Source organism: Ovis canadensis, chromosome X (assembly GCF_042477335.2).
Source record: "Ovis canadensis isolate MfBH-ARS-UI-01 breed Bighorn chromosome X, ARS-UI_OviCan_v2, whole genome shotgun sequence".
In the NCBI taxonomy this organism is placed as follows: Eukaryota; Metazoa; Chordata; class Mammalia; order Artiodactyla; family Bovidae; genus Ovis; species Ovis canadensis.
In genome coordinates this window covers 135,280,951-135,298,271 of record NC_091727.1, presented here as the reverse complement: position 1 = coordinate 135,298,271, position 17,321 = coordinate 135,280,951, and the positions used below count along the sequence as shown (strand labels likewise).

The 17,321-nt window shown below is 42.0% G+C and overlaps 1 protein-coding gene across 4 annotated transcripts; it reads right to left on the bottom strand.

Moving 5' to 3' along the window:
* Nucleotides 1-7,836: 7,836 nt before the first annotated feature.
* On the bottom strand, nucleotides 7,837-12,057 carry ARMCX1 (armadillo repeat containing X-linked 1). 4 transcript variants are annotated; one of them, XM_070291026.1, is made up of 4 exons: nucleotides 11,840-12,057; nucleotides 10,837-10,940; nucleotides 9,959-10,074; nucleotides 7,837-9,700 (listed from the first exon to the last, which is right to left on the bottom strand). In XM_070291026.1, exon 4 carries the CDS (start codon nucleotides 9,585-9,587, stop codon nucleotides 8,226-8,228), a length of 1,362 nt encoding a protein of 453 aa, XP_070147127.1. In that variant the 5' UTR covers nucleotides 9,588-9,700; nucleotides 9,959-10,074; nucleotides 10,837-10,940; nucleotides 11,840-12,057; the 3' UTR covers nucleotides 7,837-8,225. The 4 variants fall into 4 exon arrangements, with proteins under 4 accessions (XP_070147127.1, XP_070147128.1, XP_070147129.1 ...); XM_070291027.1 differs by having other exon boundaries at nucleotides 10,837-11,000; nucleotides 11,840-11,980; XM_070291028.1 differs by having other exon boundaries at nucleotides 7,837-9,788; nucleotides 11,840-11,980.
* Between the last annotated feature and the right edge of the window lie 5,264 nt (nucleotides 12,058-17,321).

The window sequence follows — 17,321 nt, the reverse complement described above, 5'->3', positions numbered from 1 at the left end:
AGAGGAAAGAAAGATAAAGGTAAGTAAAGATAAGCAATCGATCTGATAAAGCATTCAAGGTAATGATTATAAAGATATTCACTGAACTCTGGAGAAGGATGAGCACAGTGAGAACAAAGCGGTAGAAAAATAAAGAAGAATCAAATAGCTGATGAAAAGAATTGCATATATATATACAACACCCAAATCACTTTGCTATACACCTGAAACTAACACAACATTGTAAATGAACGGTACTTCCATTAAAAATGTTTTTTAAACTTTTAGCCATCCAGAAATAAGAAGCTTCCATAATTTGACTAAAAACTACCTAGAAAAGCAAAGGAACAAATATCATAGTTAATGTTAAAGTATCAGGAGCTTCCACCTGCAATACATAACAAGAAAAGGATGGCCACTATCACCACTTTTATTCATTACCGTGCTGAGGAGTCTATGCAGTGCAACAAGGGAAGAAAGAGAAATGAAAGTTCAAGCAAACTGAAGAAGAAGGAAGACTATTTGCATACAAAAGTAGTACATATGTAGAAAACAAAAAAGAATCTATGAACAAACTATTAAAATTAAATTATTTCAACAAGATCATGCAACACAATGTCAGTATAGTTTTTACAATCAGCTCTATTCCTATATCAGCAGCAACAAATTAGAAAATGAAATTCTAAAAACTAAGTCACTTAGAAATAGCATTGAAAAACTACTAAGTCTTAGAAATATTAATAATTCAAACAAAATACCTGGGAGACTGAAGATGGAAGTTCAGATGTTATGGAAAGATGTGAAAGAAGACATAATTACAGGAAGGAATATGTCATGTTAATAGATTGGAGAACTCAATATTGTAAATATGTTCTGGTTCGTGCTAAGTCACTTCAGTAGTATCCAACTCTTTGCCATCCTATGAGCTGTAGCCCCGCAGGCTCCTCTGTCCATGGGATTCTCCAGGCCAGAATAGGGGAGTAGGTTGCCATGACCTCTTCCAGGGGATTTTCCAGACCCAGGGATCGAACCCGTGTCTCTTACATCTCCTGAATCAGCAGGCTGGTTCTTTACTAATAGTGCCATCTGGGAAGCCCCTGTAAATATATTAATTCTTTCTAAATTGATTTCTAGATTAATTGCAATCCCAATTAAAATCCAAACAGCTGCAGTGTGTGCGTGTGTCAGTGTCTGTGTGTGCATAAGTTGGCAAGTTCATTTTTAAAATCTATATGGAAACACAAAGAGCCAAGAATACTGAAAAAATATAAAGATTTATACTACTAAATATCAAGATGTATTATACTTTATTTTTATAACTTAGAGGTAGGAAAGAGTTTCCTCAGAATGAACAAAAACCCAGAAGCCAGAAAGGGAAAATATGAAAATTTGATCACCTATAGGTGTTCACCTATAAAGGGAAAAAAAGAATAACACCAAATGAATTAGATATCAATCTACTTTGACAGCACTAACATCTAGCTAAGTCAGCTCGCCCCGATTCCCTGAGCACTAAATAAACAACCTTCTGATGATAATGTGGTTCCTGATGTACATCGATCTTAGGGACAGAATATTCTGAGCAACCAACACTAAGAATCTGTTCTACTTGGTAACTGCATTTCTTAGAGTAACATAGACTCTCACTCTCTCTCTTTTTTTTGGTTTTCAAAATGAAAACCCACCTAATTTAATAACGTTATGTCCATGTGCAAACTTAGAAATACTCAATAAACAGAAGGCTCTAATGCCCAAAGATATTTGTACTACCCTTATTCTTTCACTTTTTAAAATGTAAATGGTCAACAAGGGTCAAAGAGTTACACTTAGCCCACTGTCAGTGCTGGACCAAATTCCTTTGACATGAACCTGTTAGAATGAAGCTACCCCTCCAATAAGGCTTCTTTCCCATTCCCTCCCTCCCCTCAGGCTTATCCCCAAACCCAACAATGCCCAAGCCCTTAACACAAGGCCTGAGAAGGACACGGTGGAGAGGGAAAAGCATGGAGATATACATCTCTGAAAGCAAAGAGGTGTTATCCTGCTTGATACCACACCTCAGGGGTCAATATCCTTGTCTTCTGTACCCGGAGATGGCAGCATGATAGTTCTGGCTTAAAGGCAAGAAGAGCCACAGTTTGAACAGAGAAATAAGGGGAAAAAATCTTCAGTCTGGGATATGATGAAGAAGGAATGTAAAATGTTAGCATTGAAAATAGTCATAATCAGTCTTCAAAAACCCACTCTCAAGGGAATAGAGCAGAGAAATTAACCAAACAGAGGCATAAACACAAAATTTCCCTGAACCACATCAATTTGCTAAATCTACACTTGAATCTCTTTTGAAACAAAGCAAGTAAAATCTGAATTTAAAAGTAGAAAACCAGTTTCCTGAGCCTCGAAATATTATGCTTTGGGTGACAATTTATAAGAGAACTATACTCCATCTTTGTAAAATTGCCTTTGAACACACTTGACTGGGATAGATCCACTCAAATTCCTAAAATCATTGATGTTTTTGTCATTAAGTCATGTCCAACTGTTTGCAACCCCATGGGCTGCAGCATGCCAGGCTTCCCTGTCCTTCACTATCTTCTGGAGTTTGTTCAAATGCATGTTCATAGAGTTGGTGATGCTATCTAACCATCTCATCCTCTCTCTTCCACTTCTCATCCTGCCCTTGGTCTTTCCCAGCATCAGGGTCTTTTCCAGTGAGTCAACTCTTCATATCAGGTGGCCAAAGTATTGGAACGTCAGTGTCAGCACCAGTCCTTCCAGTGAATATTTGGGGTTGATTGCCTTTAGTAGTGACTGGTTTGATCTTCTTGCTGTCCATGGGACTCTGATGAATCTTCTCCAGCACCACACTTCAAAAGTAACAATTCTTTGGCACTCAGCCTTATTTATGGTCCAACTCTCATATCCATATATGACTACTGGAAAAAGCATAGCTTTGACTATATAGACATTTGTCAGCAAAGTGATGTCGGCAAAGCTTTTAGATGTGTTGTCTAGGTTGGTCATAGCTTTTCTTCCAAGGAGCAAGTGTCTTTTAATTTTGTGGCTGCGGTCACCATCCGTAGTGATTTTGGAGCCCAAGAAAATAAAATCTGCCACTGTTTCCACTAAAATCATTGGATGAGATAAAAACCAAAATAGAAGAATATCCTGAGTTTCTAATTTCCTCAGTTTCCCAGAAGTTGCCATGCTTTCTAAAGAAAGGTCACTGGCTCCCCTGTGCCCCCATGACCTGCCACAATCACGGCTACTATACTAGTAGGGTGCCCTTCCCAAAATGTTTGAGTGGCAACCTCGGATGTGAAAGCATCAGGACATCAGAGTGTGGCTGGGCCGGCCCTGTGTCTTCCCTGGACCAGGCAGTCATACATCTGTCTCACACAGCACTTCCCAAAGTCCGGGTGATTCAGTTCCAAATAATACCAGGCATGGGACATCAAGATTCATGCAATGCACATAGGGCTGTTTCACACTAAGACTGGTGCTTTCTCAGTCTCTGTTCAACAGCCGTCCAAAAAGTCTTGGCATCCAGCCATACGTACCCAGGGTCATCTTGTTACCACAGCAACAACAATTATCATTCTGCATCAAATGCCCATCGGTGCATGACCTGGTGTCATGGAAATGAAACAATCACCCCCAAAAGACACAGAAGCACAAAGAGACTACTGTCAATAGTCTCTCAGAGGAGGAAATCAGAGAGAAGTGTGAAAGAGGGAAAGGGAAGGAGAATGGGAAGGGAGGAGAGGATGAGAAAAGAGACCTGCGCAGCAGATGGACACTGGTCAGGCCTGCACCCCTGCTGCAGGGTGGCTTTTTATTACCCAAGTTCACTTCATTGCCACCCCAGGTCAAAAAGTCACTCAGCACTCCAAGTTATCAATATAGAAGTTTATTATTTACTCCAATCTCCAACTATTCGCCCTACCTGACACATAGGAGCAGTAATATACATATCAGTATCTTTGTTTCTCACCCACCCAAGCCTCACCTGTAGGCAACTTCTAAGACTTTACTCTTTCTTCTACATCTTGCTGTGTGGATATCTACAAAGTTATGTAATCAATATACAGAACCTCATCTCCATCTCTGTCTTCATCAAGAGGAGTTTTGTGCTGGGTATCTATGGAGGCATTATACTGATGTTTGGCTCTATAATGAGGATTTTATTTTATTTTATTTGAACTGAACTGAAATAGTTTATAAGCAACTGTGAACATGTGGTCATCCAATAGATTCCGTTCAACAAGGATCAAGTCAACTATGTCTTAAATTTAAAATTGTTTCAAAAGCATTTTAAAGCAAACAGTTGCTCATGTTTGGAAGGCCACGGGCTCTACCTCTGGCTGAGTCATCTTGGGAATCTTACCCAACTTATCTACATCTCATTTCTTCCTTAGCAAAGATATAATATTTACTTGACAGGATTATTGACATTAAGGTGGAAGTGGGAGGGAAATATATAAAATGCTAGTGTCTGACAAGTGCTAGGTACCACCCACCTCTTTTCTTCTGGAACATACATGTCTTTGATATAAATACCCTGCTTACAAAATTTGAGTACTATTATTCTAATTGCCTTTTTCCTAATAGGAAACTTTCATTTTTATCAGTTTTGCAATAATTGGGAGACCACTCAATTCACGAATGGCATTTTAGTTAAACGAATATGCTGCATTGTTACCCTGAGTGACAAAGACTACGTCTTGAATAAAAGGATCTTTAGATCTTTCTAAGGTGTTAAGGACCTTTCAAAGGTCAGTAGCACCCAGAATATGGTGACTTTTATAGGGAAAGTTGAACTTGCCCTTTTGAACAGGCAATAACAAAGCTGGAGTCCTGGTGCTCTTAATTCTGGTCCTTCCCTTGGACTTTCCACTATCCTTGCTCTCAGCCCTAGCTCCATTCCTCACAGGGTGGCAGCCTCCACCTAAATCAGATTCTCTTGATTTCTCCACTAAATCAGATTCTCTTGATTTAGACAGTCTTTCAGTAGGGTGAGTCTGAGGACTACCCCTCAACCCTCTGCCACTTGCCTAACTCAAACTACTGCAAAATTTCTTATCAGTAGAAAGTGATACTTATCATGGAACAAATGCATCCTCTGTGTATTAAGTATGTCTTTACATAGTCTCATTGACAAAAAAACAATTTCATTGATCTAAGATGCCTCTGATTATTAGATACATCATTATTTTATATACTACTGAGAATGAAAAAAAAACCTTTTATTTAAACTTTGACAAGACTGTAAGACCTATCATAACTTCAGAAATACTAAAACTGGGGGTGGGGTAAGGAAGTGTCCATCTTATGATCAGTGAATACAGTGGCACTACTTAGTGCCATGACAATTTTAACATAAACACAAAATTTGACTCTCAAGTCACCAAGTGACACTTTAAAATACAGAGTATACTTACAATGAATTTCTTTGATGAAAACAGAACACTTAAAAAACATTTATAAGGAATGTGTTAAATCCAGAAACGTATATTTCCAAAATTCCACCAGCCCTACTCTTAGAAACACTTATGCTTTATGTCTTCATGTCTAAACCCATACAATGCTATAAAAATTGATGAGATGGAATTGAGGAAACACTTTCAGCTCTCAGAAAGGAACAAAGATCTTATTTTTCAGAGGAATGTATCAGTTTATTTAAAATCTACTAGGCCAATAGATACACAAAAAGATACTCAACACCTACTAATCATCAGGGAAAGAGAAATCAAAACCACAACGAAGTATCACCTCACACCTGTTGTAACGGGTATCATCAAAAAGACAAGAGATAACAAGTGTTGATGAGAACATGGAGAAAGGGAATCCTTGTGTACTGCTGGTGGAAATGCCAGTTGGTACAGTCACTATGGAAACAGTATGAAAGTTCCTTAAAATTTGATAAACAGAACTGTCATGTGATCCAGCAATCCACTTATGGATATATGTCCAAAGAAAATAAAAACAAGATCTAAAAAAGATATCTGCACACCCATGAGCATTGCAGCATTATTCAAAATAACCAAGATATGAAAACAATCTACGTTTCCAACAACAAATGAATGGATAAAGAAGATGCAGTATATGTACCGCAGCCATGAGAAAGAAGGAAAACTTACCATCTTCAACAACTTCAGTAAAATTTGAGGGCATTTATGCTAGGTGAAATTTCAGACTGTGTAAAATAAAATGCTGTATGGTATCACTTGCATGTGGAATTAAAAAAGACAAACTCAAGAGTAGAGTGGTATTTACTGGGAGCTGGGGGATGGAGGAAATGGGGAGATGTTGGTCAAAGGGTCCAAATTTCCAGTTATAAGATTAACAAGTTCTGGGATCTAATGTATAACATGGTGATTATAGCTAGTAATACTGTATCATATACTTTAATATTGCTAATGGAATACATTTTAACTGTTCTCACCAAAAAAAAGAAATGGCAATTATGTGACAGAATGGAGATGACAGCTAATCATTTTGATATAGATGAAGGAAAAGATTTAATATTAAGTTTATTCATTATCCTGTTACTCATAGCCACTTTTCATATTTTGGTATATAACCTTTCAGAAATTATAATACATGTAAATATTTTATGTTTATCAAAAATTGAATATAGTATATGGTAATGTAATTGGCTATTCCACCTAAGATTATATGCTGAATTTTTTCCATGTAAAAAAGCATAGTTGACCATCAACATTTTCAAGAGTTAAATAATGTTTCAATGCATAGACATACCCTAATTTCTTAGCCAAGTGCTTATTTCAAGACAAATTTCTATAGGTAGAATCTCTGGGTCAAAGAGCATGCACATCTTGAAAGCTTCTGAAACATGTATCCAGATGGGTCTTGTCCCAAGCATGGTCCCACTAGCACAGTTTGAAGGTGCCCCTCCTCCCACACTTCAGCACACTTTGGGATGGAAGGGAGGAAGATCTCCAGTATGGATGTCATCAGCCGCCTCGATGATTCCATAAAGGCCCTGCCCCAACTAACCTTGTAAAGGAAAGCTGATAGAAACACTAAAAATTATTATTTATTCTATTTTCTCATAACTTCAGAGTAATAACTAATGTATTCACTCCCATAGATACCAGAGTTGGACAAAAAAGAGGATGTTTTTCTAGCAAATGCCCTCAGTACCCTACAATGAAATTGTCCCTTTCTGTCTGTTCCCAGGATAGATTGCAGCACTTCTTCACTCAAAGCATCTCTCGCATCCTTCCTCCCCTTACCACTCCCACGGTCATCAGTGAAATTTCACACCTTAGCATCTATGACTGAAATATGGTGATAAATTCCTTATACGATGATGCAATCTCCAGTGGCTACACCTGTCCCTACCCCAACTCTGACTCATTCTGCACACAAGTCAGTCACATAATTTCCCTTTCATCCTGTCATTCATTCCTCTGGTCACAAAAGGCTTTGATGTCTCCCAGGGGTGGGTGGAATAATACATATACACCTCAGTTTAGAAACTGGGGGTCCTCAATGCATGGGACTCACCCCAAGTGCTGGACTGTATTTCCCATCACTCCCCTCCCCACACTTTGTATTCCATGCAAGCCAGCCTCCTCTGGAAAGTTACAACCTCCATGCTTTTCTTCCCACAACTCCTCCTTCCTCCAATGCTCTTCTGCCCTGTCCTTATCCCATCTTTCATGCCCACTACTTAAGCAACCCCTCTTCGGAGGAGAGCATCGTTGCTTGCATAAGTTTCTGCCATAGGAAAGAGCTGGCCATGATTAGAGGCTCCCAGTTTTGTCACCACCATTTTGTTTCCATACATCTTGCCTCTCCACATTTATCATCAACTCAAGAACATGATAATTTTTTGCTGGTTAAAACACACAACTTTATTGATGAAACACAAGATTAACAGATGTAAACCAATACAAAAGTATAGTTTATTTGTGGTTAGGTTGCTGTCAGTTTAAGAGTAAAAATATCTCAATCTAGGTAGCAAGATAGAATCAATAAATGCTTTCTTTGTACAAGCTCTAGTATTCATCTGACATCCTTAACATGATCTAGCCTAAAACAAACCATCACAGTCAGCATCACTGTTGATGACATGTAATAGTCATTATTCCAAAATAGCAGCTGAGAGGATCTTTTTGCCATATAAGCACAGTGAAAAATAAAGAATTTACAAAATGCATTGTTCCCAACTTCAAACTAAACAAATTTCCTTGATATTTTTTGGGACAGACTCCTAATTAGAGTTTGGTCAATACCTTCAGGACTTTTACTTTCACGACCAGATCACTGTGATTTGCTAATGCTTTGATTTTCTTGACACACACTCCAGATTCTTTGAATAAGAAAAAAAGTGAACTTCTGCTGAATTCTTTCCTGGATGAGGCAAGCCCTTCATTTTTTATGTTGTCATTTATATTCTCAAATAGGGTAAGGATATTCAGAAGAATCTCCCTGTCCCATTCTTTATTAAAGAGGGAAATCAATTCTGACGGCACTTTGCAACTCACCAGTTCTCTTGTCATGGCCGGATTTTCAGTAAAGTTTATGATTAGTTTCATAATCTGAATCTTGGTGAAGTAATTTCCCAGGAATAACAAAGCAAAAAAGTCTGGAAAAGAATAGGAAAGCAAATGCTGGTAATGATTAGTCACAGTCATGTTGGTTAACAGTCTTAGACCAGCCATCTGCACGGCTGAGTCCAAACGACAGAGCATGGTGTCATCACACACTTGACTGATGTATATCTTAATCTTGCCCTGATTTTCTGAATTCACACTCAAGTTATTAAGGGCATTGTATGCCTTTTCCCTAATAATGGGATCTTTCGTTTTTATCAGTTTTGCAATAATTGGGAGACCACCCAATTCACGAATGGCATTTTGGTTAAATGAATATGCTGCATTGTTACCCAGAGTGACCAAGGCTACTTCTTGAATAAAAGGATCGTTAGATCTTTCTAAGATGTTAAGGACCTTTTGAAGGTCAGTAGCACCCAGAATATCATCAATTTTATAGGGAAAGTTAAACTTGCCCTTTCGAACGGGCCATAACAAAGCTGGAGTCCTGGTGCTCTTACTTCTGGTCCTTCCCTTGGACTTGCCACTATCCTTGCTCCCAGCCCTGGCTCCACTCCTCACAGGGTGGCAGCCTCCACCCCTGACTCCTAGGCAGGGAAAACCAGGTGCGAGAGCCCTGGTCCCAAAGATGGTACCCAACTTGGCAGCTTTACCTGCCTTTGCACTTGCCTGTTCCTTCAGGGTGCTGAAAAGAGCCTTGGCCTTGGCCTCTAGGCCACCTCCACTCTCGGCCTTTGAGTGGGCCTCTGCCTTTACATCAGGTCCACTCTTGAGTTCCACAGCTACCTCAGCCTTGGCCTTTGCGTCACCCTGAAGTCTGGCTCCAGCCCCCGCCCCAGCATTAGCCTTAGCTCCTTTCCCAGTCTCTGAAATATCGCGAGACTCCTCCTCCTCATCGTCGTCCTCATTCCAGATTATCTCGTTCTCATCTCTTCCCCAGGTCAGCCTGTATACACAGTAGCAGGCTCCAGCCCCGATCACCACACCAGCAGCCACGCAGCCAGCTTCCCGAGTTCGGCCCATGATACAGGGAGTGTCTGGAGGACTTGCTCTGGCTAGAGGAGTGCTCCCAAGTCGAAATGCGGGGGAGATGGGGCTGCGGAGTCTTCAGCTACAGCCAGCAGGCTCTGCTGCAGCTACAGGTATTTGGGGACATAAGGATAAAAGATTTAAGGCTTCAGTCTCCTCCTTTTTGCGCCTTTGCATGCAGACTGACCTACAGACCTACAAACAGACCAAACAAATAGACACATGGCAGGGACTCAAAGCGAGATCACTGATTCCTTTTTTCAATCAGGAATTTTGGAAGTTTCCCCACCTCCAGATTCTCCAACGTCTTCTTCAACTACCCCACTCCAGTACGTTAAATTTAAGACAATTAATCAGTTCCCTACCTCCCCTGCCCGTGCAGATGTCCTGGAGGCAGAGGCACCCCCACATACACCGGCAAAGGTCCAGGCAGTTTCTTCCTTCGATTTCTGGCCTGGAGTAACAGCGATTTCCTGCAAACCTGCGAACAAAGCGGGTGGGGAGGGTGGAGCTGAGCGCTCAGGGGACAGACAGATGAACCTTACCCAAGACGGGACACACGTTCCTCTCTGGCATCACTGGCCCTAGTCCTGCGGAGCCCAGTATTTCCCATCTTCGGTTACCCTCCCCTCCTCACTGAGCTGCGGCTTTGATTTGAAAGTTTGTTTTGACCCGTCACCCCTCCCCCCACTCCGTTCCTACGACCTCCTCCAAACCTCCACCCTACCCCATCCCCCGAAAAAAGTCACCGCCTTCGAAGGTGACTGCCACAACTACTTCCCTGTAACAAAATGGATGGTGGTGGAGCCAGAGTGAGTATCTAGCAGCTAGACAGGCGTAAAATGCACAAAGCTCTCGAATTCCACCCTGGCCTCCGCCACCCCCACCAGCTCAGAGGTACCAGGATACTCCTACCCCCACCCATTACATTCACTGATCCGGAGCAATTTCCTTCCTTCCTCGTCTAGGTTTCCGCCTCCATGTAACCTAAGAACTGACAACTCTGGGACCGAAGAGTAACTTGGAGTAAGGTCCTCCCTACCCCCACCCCCACCCCAGGACTCTCGAAGACACCTACGTCCTCCCAACCACTTCTTTCCCTGCAGAGCGCTTTCTTTTGCAAGCTCTGCAATGATCCAGAGAGAAGGAGGGGTATGTCCACAGGCCCTCTGGAGTTTGCAGTCTTCACCTTTCTCCACCCCAGGGATCTCTAAATAGTGCCACCACCTTCACTCTGACCTACTTGTTACAGGGCAATTTTCCTCTTCTTCCTGCTCCTAGGGTTGAACTGGCCTTCAGGCGCAAGATCCACAGACACAGACAGGAGACACGGCAGAGATGGGATGGCTAGGCAGACAGAACAGGACTTCAGACAGTCCCAATACCAGCTTTTCCGAATCCAAGGTCCTGGTTGTCAAACGGATTTCACTTTTTGGTCTTTCACCCTACCCCCACTTCTCAGGACTCTGATAACAGCAGCCTTCTCCAGCAACTGCGTCCATCCACCCCATCCCCCAGCCCCGAGTCTCAGCCCCAACCCCAGCCGTCAGCCATTTTCCCAGGAAAAACCACACCCCTTTGGAACAACTGGAAAGAGGGGAGGCGGGGCGAAGGAGTGCGGATAACCAGAGGAGCGAAAGAAAACCCCAAGATCTGATTCCCCCTCCCTGATGCATTCGCGGCCCCAAAGACAACTGTTTTTCCTGCGCACGTTGTCATATCCTATTTCCTGTATCAAATGGCAGGGAGGTAACTGGGAGTCAATAATGCGCCCGGGTTAGGGCGAGAAGCCCAGCCATCCTCATCCTTCTAGGAGTCGCGGGGCAATCCCACATTTACACGGACCTGCTGGGCTTCGGGGCAGATTCTTTATTCCTTTGCCCGGAGTGGTACAGCGCCCTACCGAAAGACACGGGGAATGACAAGACAGACGCACAGCTCCAAAATTCTTGTTGCTAGATGGAGCAGCACACTGGACAAGAATCTTAACACGGGTCCTTCCCGATACAAGGCCCTGGATGTCAAAGGTTTCAGGTTTCCCCTCTCCTGGTCTGGGATGTCCCCTGGAATCTGGCTCCCAAGTGTCCACCATTTTTGTTCTTGGAAGTGCCGAGGAAATAGTGCAAGGGTGTGGAGAAAGCGAGCCTTGTCCCTCGGTCGTCTCCACCCTCCGCTACCAGCACCGCGGGAATCCCCCAGGCCAGAGCCCATTCACACAGAGACCTGCTGCAGCAGGGCAGAGTTACCTCCTCCTCCTCTTCTCCTGGCCACAAGCCCGCCCGCCTTCGAGGTGAAAGGGAGATGGCAACCGGACCAAACGAAGACCAGGATTAGAAGGACGGCTGCAAACGTCTAGCTCCCGCTCACGTGAGAGCCACGTCACTCGTGAGCTCAGGACCCCAATTACCACTCCCACCAGCAGTGCGGCAGGAGCTGGCCCACCCCCTTCCTTCCCCTCCACAGCAGGTCCTGCCACTCATGTTCCTCTGCTGATCCCAGAAACCAGAAGTAGCTTCTCTTGTAGTTGGCATTTGCCTTTCTTTGGTTAACAGAGACAACTGTTCCCATATCCATCGGTCTTTTCTTACTCTTTGAGAAGTAATTTTTCTCTCCTCTACTCCCTGTCCACCCAACTCTCCCTACCTTCTCCCCTTCCCAGCCTCAAATGAACAGCGTCTCTCCTATACCTCTCTACGAAATTAGATTTAAGATCTCAGAAAAAGATGGGCAGTGGGAATATCTTACTTTCTTAAACTTTTCTGTTCATTTTTTAAAAAATCAGTAATGCATTATTCCTATATAGAGAAAATGATGCTACTTTTGTTTGAGTGGAAAAGAATTTAAGTGTGAGGGAATAACCCTAAAGGCCTCATTAATTTTATTATATTTATTTCTAACACAAGGCAAATGTTTCCACTGGTTACAGTCAAAAAGAAGCTTTCTAAATATAGAAAGTTTCTAAAAATAATACAGTTTTAAAATTGAAAACATTTTTCACATGGTCTATATATTAGTCCACAAAGATGACTGGTTGTCTAGTCTTGGCCATTTTAAACAAATGATCTATTACATTTTCAAATTTTGGGTCAACTTACAACTTGATAAAAGCAATACAATCATATCTTGTTTGATTAAAGAAAGAAATACATTGTTACCTCAAAGTTTTGACCGACTGCCGTGTGAACCTCTTGCGATTTTTCGGCTTTTCGAAACACCTGTCCCGTATTAACTGTTTACCTACCAGGGCTTCCCTGGTGCCTCAGTGGCAGAGAGTCCACCTACCAATGCAGGAGACACAGGTTTGATCCCTGGGTTGGGAAGATCCCCTGGAGGAAATGGCAACCCACTCTAGTATTCTTGCCTGGAGAATCCCATGGACAGAGGAGCCTGGCAGGCTACAGTCCATGGGGTTGCAAAGAGTTGGATTTGACTTAGCAACTAAACTACCACCTGCTATGGCTGAAGAAGTTGAGGGTGTGAGAGATGGAGAAATTATCCCTGCCTTGTCAAGAGGGGAGGGAGGAAGGTGATGCCTTCCCACCTCCCCTATGTTCCCGAGTTTCTCATCCCCTGCATTGTGGCGCCTGACTCTCTTTGCTCACTCCTAAAATATATATGGACAGGTGACCAAGGTGGTAAACGCCACTTTACTCAGGTGACCAACCTGACTTCTTTTCTCCCTCCATACTTCACATTCGCACAGAGATAACTCAGGGATGCAGAGAAGGGACTGCTGTTCCCACCTACTCCTGCAGATTTCCATGAAGCCTAAAGAAGCAATTGCGGGGGAAAAACACCCAGGCCTGCCAGCCCTGCTCTGCCCTGATTCACGGTGGCCCAGTTATCCTTGTTCCTTATGCTGTCTGCTGATACCACCTGACCTGAGAGATACACCCTACTGGCCTCTCACCTCCGGCCTTCTTACCTCAGGGCATCCAGGGGGAACCCAGCCTTGTTGCTGGTTCACTGCCTGCAGCCCACACTCACCTTGGTGCCCCCTCAGCCATATGTACACCTCTCCCCACTGACTGTCCTGATAAATGTAGAGTAGGTGTTCTCAACTGGCCGCCTCTGTGTTCTACCTAAAATTGTATCAAAGTCATGTGCATGCAGGTGTTCATTTTAGTTCAAAGAAGGGTCATAACTCTCATCAGATTCTCATAGACATCATTTATGACTTAAAAAATCTCAGAAAAAAAAGATATATCCCTTTAGTGGTAATCAACCTCTGTTTTTCTCTCTCCCACATTATACACATTCTTAATATTTTTTAATGTGCAAACAACACAGAAATGTATTAAGTGGAATGTGAAAGTTCCCTGTAATGCCTGTTTCACCAGTAATTGTTCTGAAAGCAATCACTTTTAACAATCTCATTAAAGTGCAGTGAATCTGCACTTTAATTTTAGAAATGATATCTTTAAAAATTGGGTCTTTCTATCCATGTCAACCTCTGCTTCTTGTTATTTAGTTGCACAGCCATGTCTAACTCTGAAACCCGATGGACTGCAGCACGCCAGGCTTTATGATCGTCAATAAATTTTATGTTTCTTCAGGTAGTTCATACTCATTACTTGTTAAGTTTATTCTTAGGTGTTTTATGGTTTTGTTGCTTTGGAGGGATGATATTCCTTTTATGATTATATTTTCTACCAGGTTATTGGCAAAGGAAATAATTCTGACATGTTTACTTTTAGTGACCTTTCTTAATATTTCTAATACAGGCATAAATCATCTTATTCTGCCTTGTTTTATTATGATTCACAGATATTGTGTTTTTTACAAAATGAAGGTTCGTGGCAACTGTGTCGAGCAAGTCTGTTGGTGCCACGTTTCCAACAGCATGTGCTCACTTCATGTCTCTGTATTACAGCTTGGTAATTCTTGCAATATTTCAAACTTTTTCATTATTATTATACTTGTTATGGTGATCTGTTGATCTTTGATGTTACTATTGCAAAAACATTACAATCCATTGAAAGCCCAAATGATGATTAGCATTTTTTACTAATAACATTTTTAAATTAAAGCATACACATTTTTTTAAATTAGTTATTTGGTTGTGCCAAGTCTTAGTTGTGGCACACAGGATCTTTAGTCGCAGCATGCGAACTTTTATTTGGGGCATGTGGGATCAGTTCCATGACCAGAGATCAAACCTAGGCCCCCTTTATTGGGAGCACAGAGTCTTAGCCATTGGATCATCAGGGAAGTCCCTAAGTACATTTTTAAAGACATAATACTGTTGTACACTTAAAAAGCTACACTATAGTGTCAGACCAGTTTATTTTTCTTCTTCTGTTCTTATCTCATTGTAACAAATATTTGGAATGGTGGACTAAAGGGTTTAAAACATCAGGCAGGTTACAGCTCAGTTTAGCTCAAGCAGACAGATCTTTTATTAGACAGACACTCCCAAGACATGGGAACAGGCCAATCCCAAAGGAGTTGTCCTCATAATCTCTCTTTGCTTCCCCCTTTATATACTTTCTTGGCTTCCACTTTTTTATACTTCCTGTCTCCTCCTTTTGGTTATGCCCTGTACAAAATAGGGCTTGTACCCACCACCAAGCAAGGAAATGGAATGCAAATGGGCATACACTCAAGGCCAACTGACAACTGCAAGTTATATAACAGCCTATGTATGTCTTCCATTAATTCAATCTGTTACCAGTTTCAGTTCAGTTCAGTCACTCAGTTGTGCCTGACTCTTTGCGACCCCATGAACCACAGCACGCTAGGCTTCCCTGTCCATCACCAACTCCTGGAGTCCAACCAAACCCATGTCCGTTGTGTCAGTGATTCCATCCAACCATCTCGTCCTCTGTCGTCCCTTTCTCATCCTGCCCTCAATCTTTCCCAGCATCAGGGTCTTTTCAAATGAGTCAGCTCTCCGCATCAGGTGGCCAAAGTACTGGAGTTTCAGCTTCAACATCAGCCCCTCCAATGAACACCCAGGACTAATCTCCTTTAGGATGGACTGGTTGGATCTCCTTGCAGTCCAAGGGACTCTCAAGAGTCTTCTCTAACACCATGGTTCAAAAGCATCAATTCTTCGGCGCTCACCTTTCTTTATATCCAATTCTCACATCCATACATGACTACTGGAAAAACCACACCCTTGACTAGACGGACCTTTGTTGGCAAAGGAATATCTCTGCTTTTTAATATGCTGTTTAGGTTGGTCATAACTTTCTATCCAAGGAGCAAGGGTCTTTTAATTTCATGGCTGCAATTACCATCTGCAGTGATTTTGGAGCCCCCCCAAAATAAAGTCAGCCACTGTTTCCACTGTTTTCCCATCTATTTGCCATGAAGTATATATGTGTAGAATATTTATGAGCCTTTAATGGGCTCCTGCTTCCCAGGTGGCTCAGTGGGTAAAGAATCTGCCTGCAATGCAGGAGCTGAAGGAGACGCGGGTTTGATCCCTGGATTGGGAAGATCCCTTGGAGAAGAGAATGGCTACCCACTCCAGTATTCTTGCCTGGAGAATCCCATGGACAGAGGAGCCTGGCAGGCTACAGTCCATAGGATGGCAAAGAGTCGGCGCCAACTGAAGCAACTCAGCACAGCACAATGGGCTCCTAGCTGCCTAAGGTTACTTGGAAAAGCCCCTGCGGTTAGTTTGTATCCACTGTGTGCTTAGGGAACATGTGCAGGAATTGGAAAAGTCTCTGCGGTTATTTTTGTAGGGATTTGTGAGCTCTCCTGGGGATGTCTGGGATGGGGTTTAGAGATCAGCTTGCATCCTTTTTGGCTAGGCCACCCCTCGTTACTCATGCTTAACTTCCTACCTAATAATAGTATAAACAAAACTTCTTTGTGCACTGAGAAGCCAAAGAAACACCGGACTCACTTTATTGGAATACTAGCTTTATTATGGTAGTCTGGAAATGAACCCACAATACACAGAGGTATGCTGGTAGTTTTTCAGTTGATAACTTTGGTTTTTCTAAGTATGCATACATGATCATCTGAAAATGATGATTTTTTTTAAATTTTGCCTTTTCCAATCATTGTATCTCTTATTCTTTCATTTTATGGGTGTACCACATCAGCCAGAACCTCCAGAACTATGTTGAATAATAATGATGACTGAGGGCCTCCTGACTTTATCCTTGAGAATGCCCCTAAAATTTCACCATTTAGTGTGATGTTTGCTATTTGTTTCTGCTGTGTTTTTCTCCATCTGTGTTTGTGTGATGGGGGAGATGTTTAACTACTGCACTCTCATAACTCTTTATGTAAGACTGAGAAAATGTAATTGTCTACATCAAAATATTGGGAGTGGGAGATGAAGAGGGAGAGTTGTCACGAGTACTGTGCTTATTGTGAATAAGTTGATGAGCAAAAGCAGACACTAACTCTGCTCTCATAGTGAAGAAAATAATGAAATAATCGCATATACATACAAACTGAGCAAAATACTTTGAAGGAAAGGAACACTGTTAATATGCTGAAAGAAGAAGCAGTGTCTGGGGACTGGGTAATGTTTCCTTGCTGAGTGAAAGGAGAGAAATTTTGAATTAACATTAAGGAAAGAAAGTGTTAACTAGGAAAAGAGAGAAGCAGAAAGTAAAAATGTCTCAAATTTTCCACTCTTCTTATAACCACCATGATAACCCATCTACCTCAATCCTAGGATAAATCCTGTGAAAACTGCTGTTAACTTTTCAACTGACTCAGGTATTTTTTTGTTTCCCATACACCACCAAAAAGAAAATA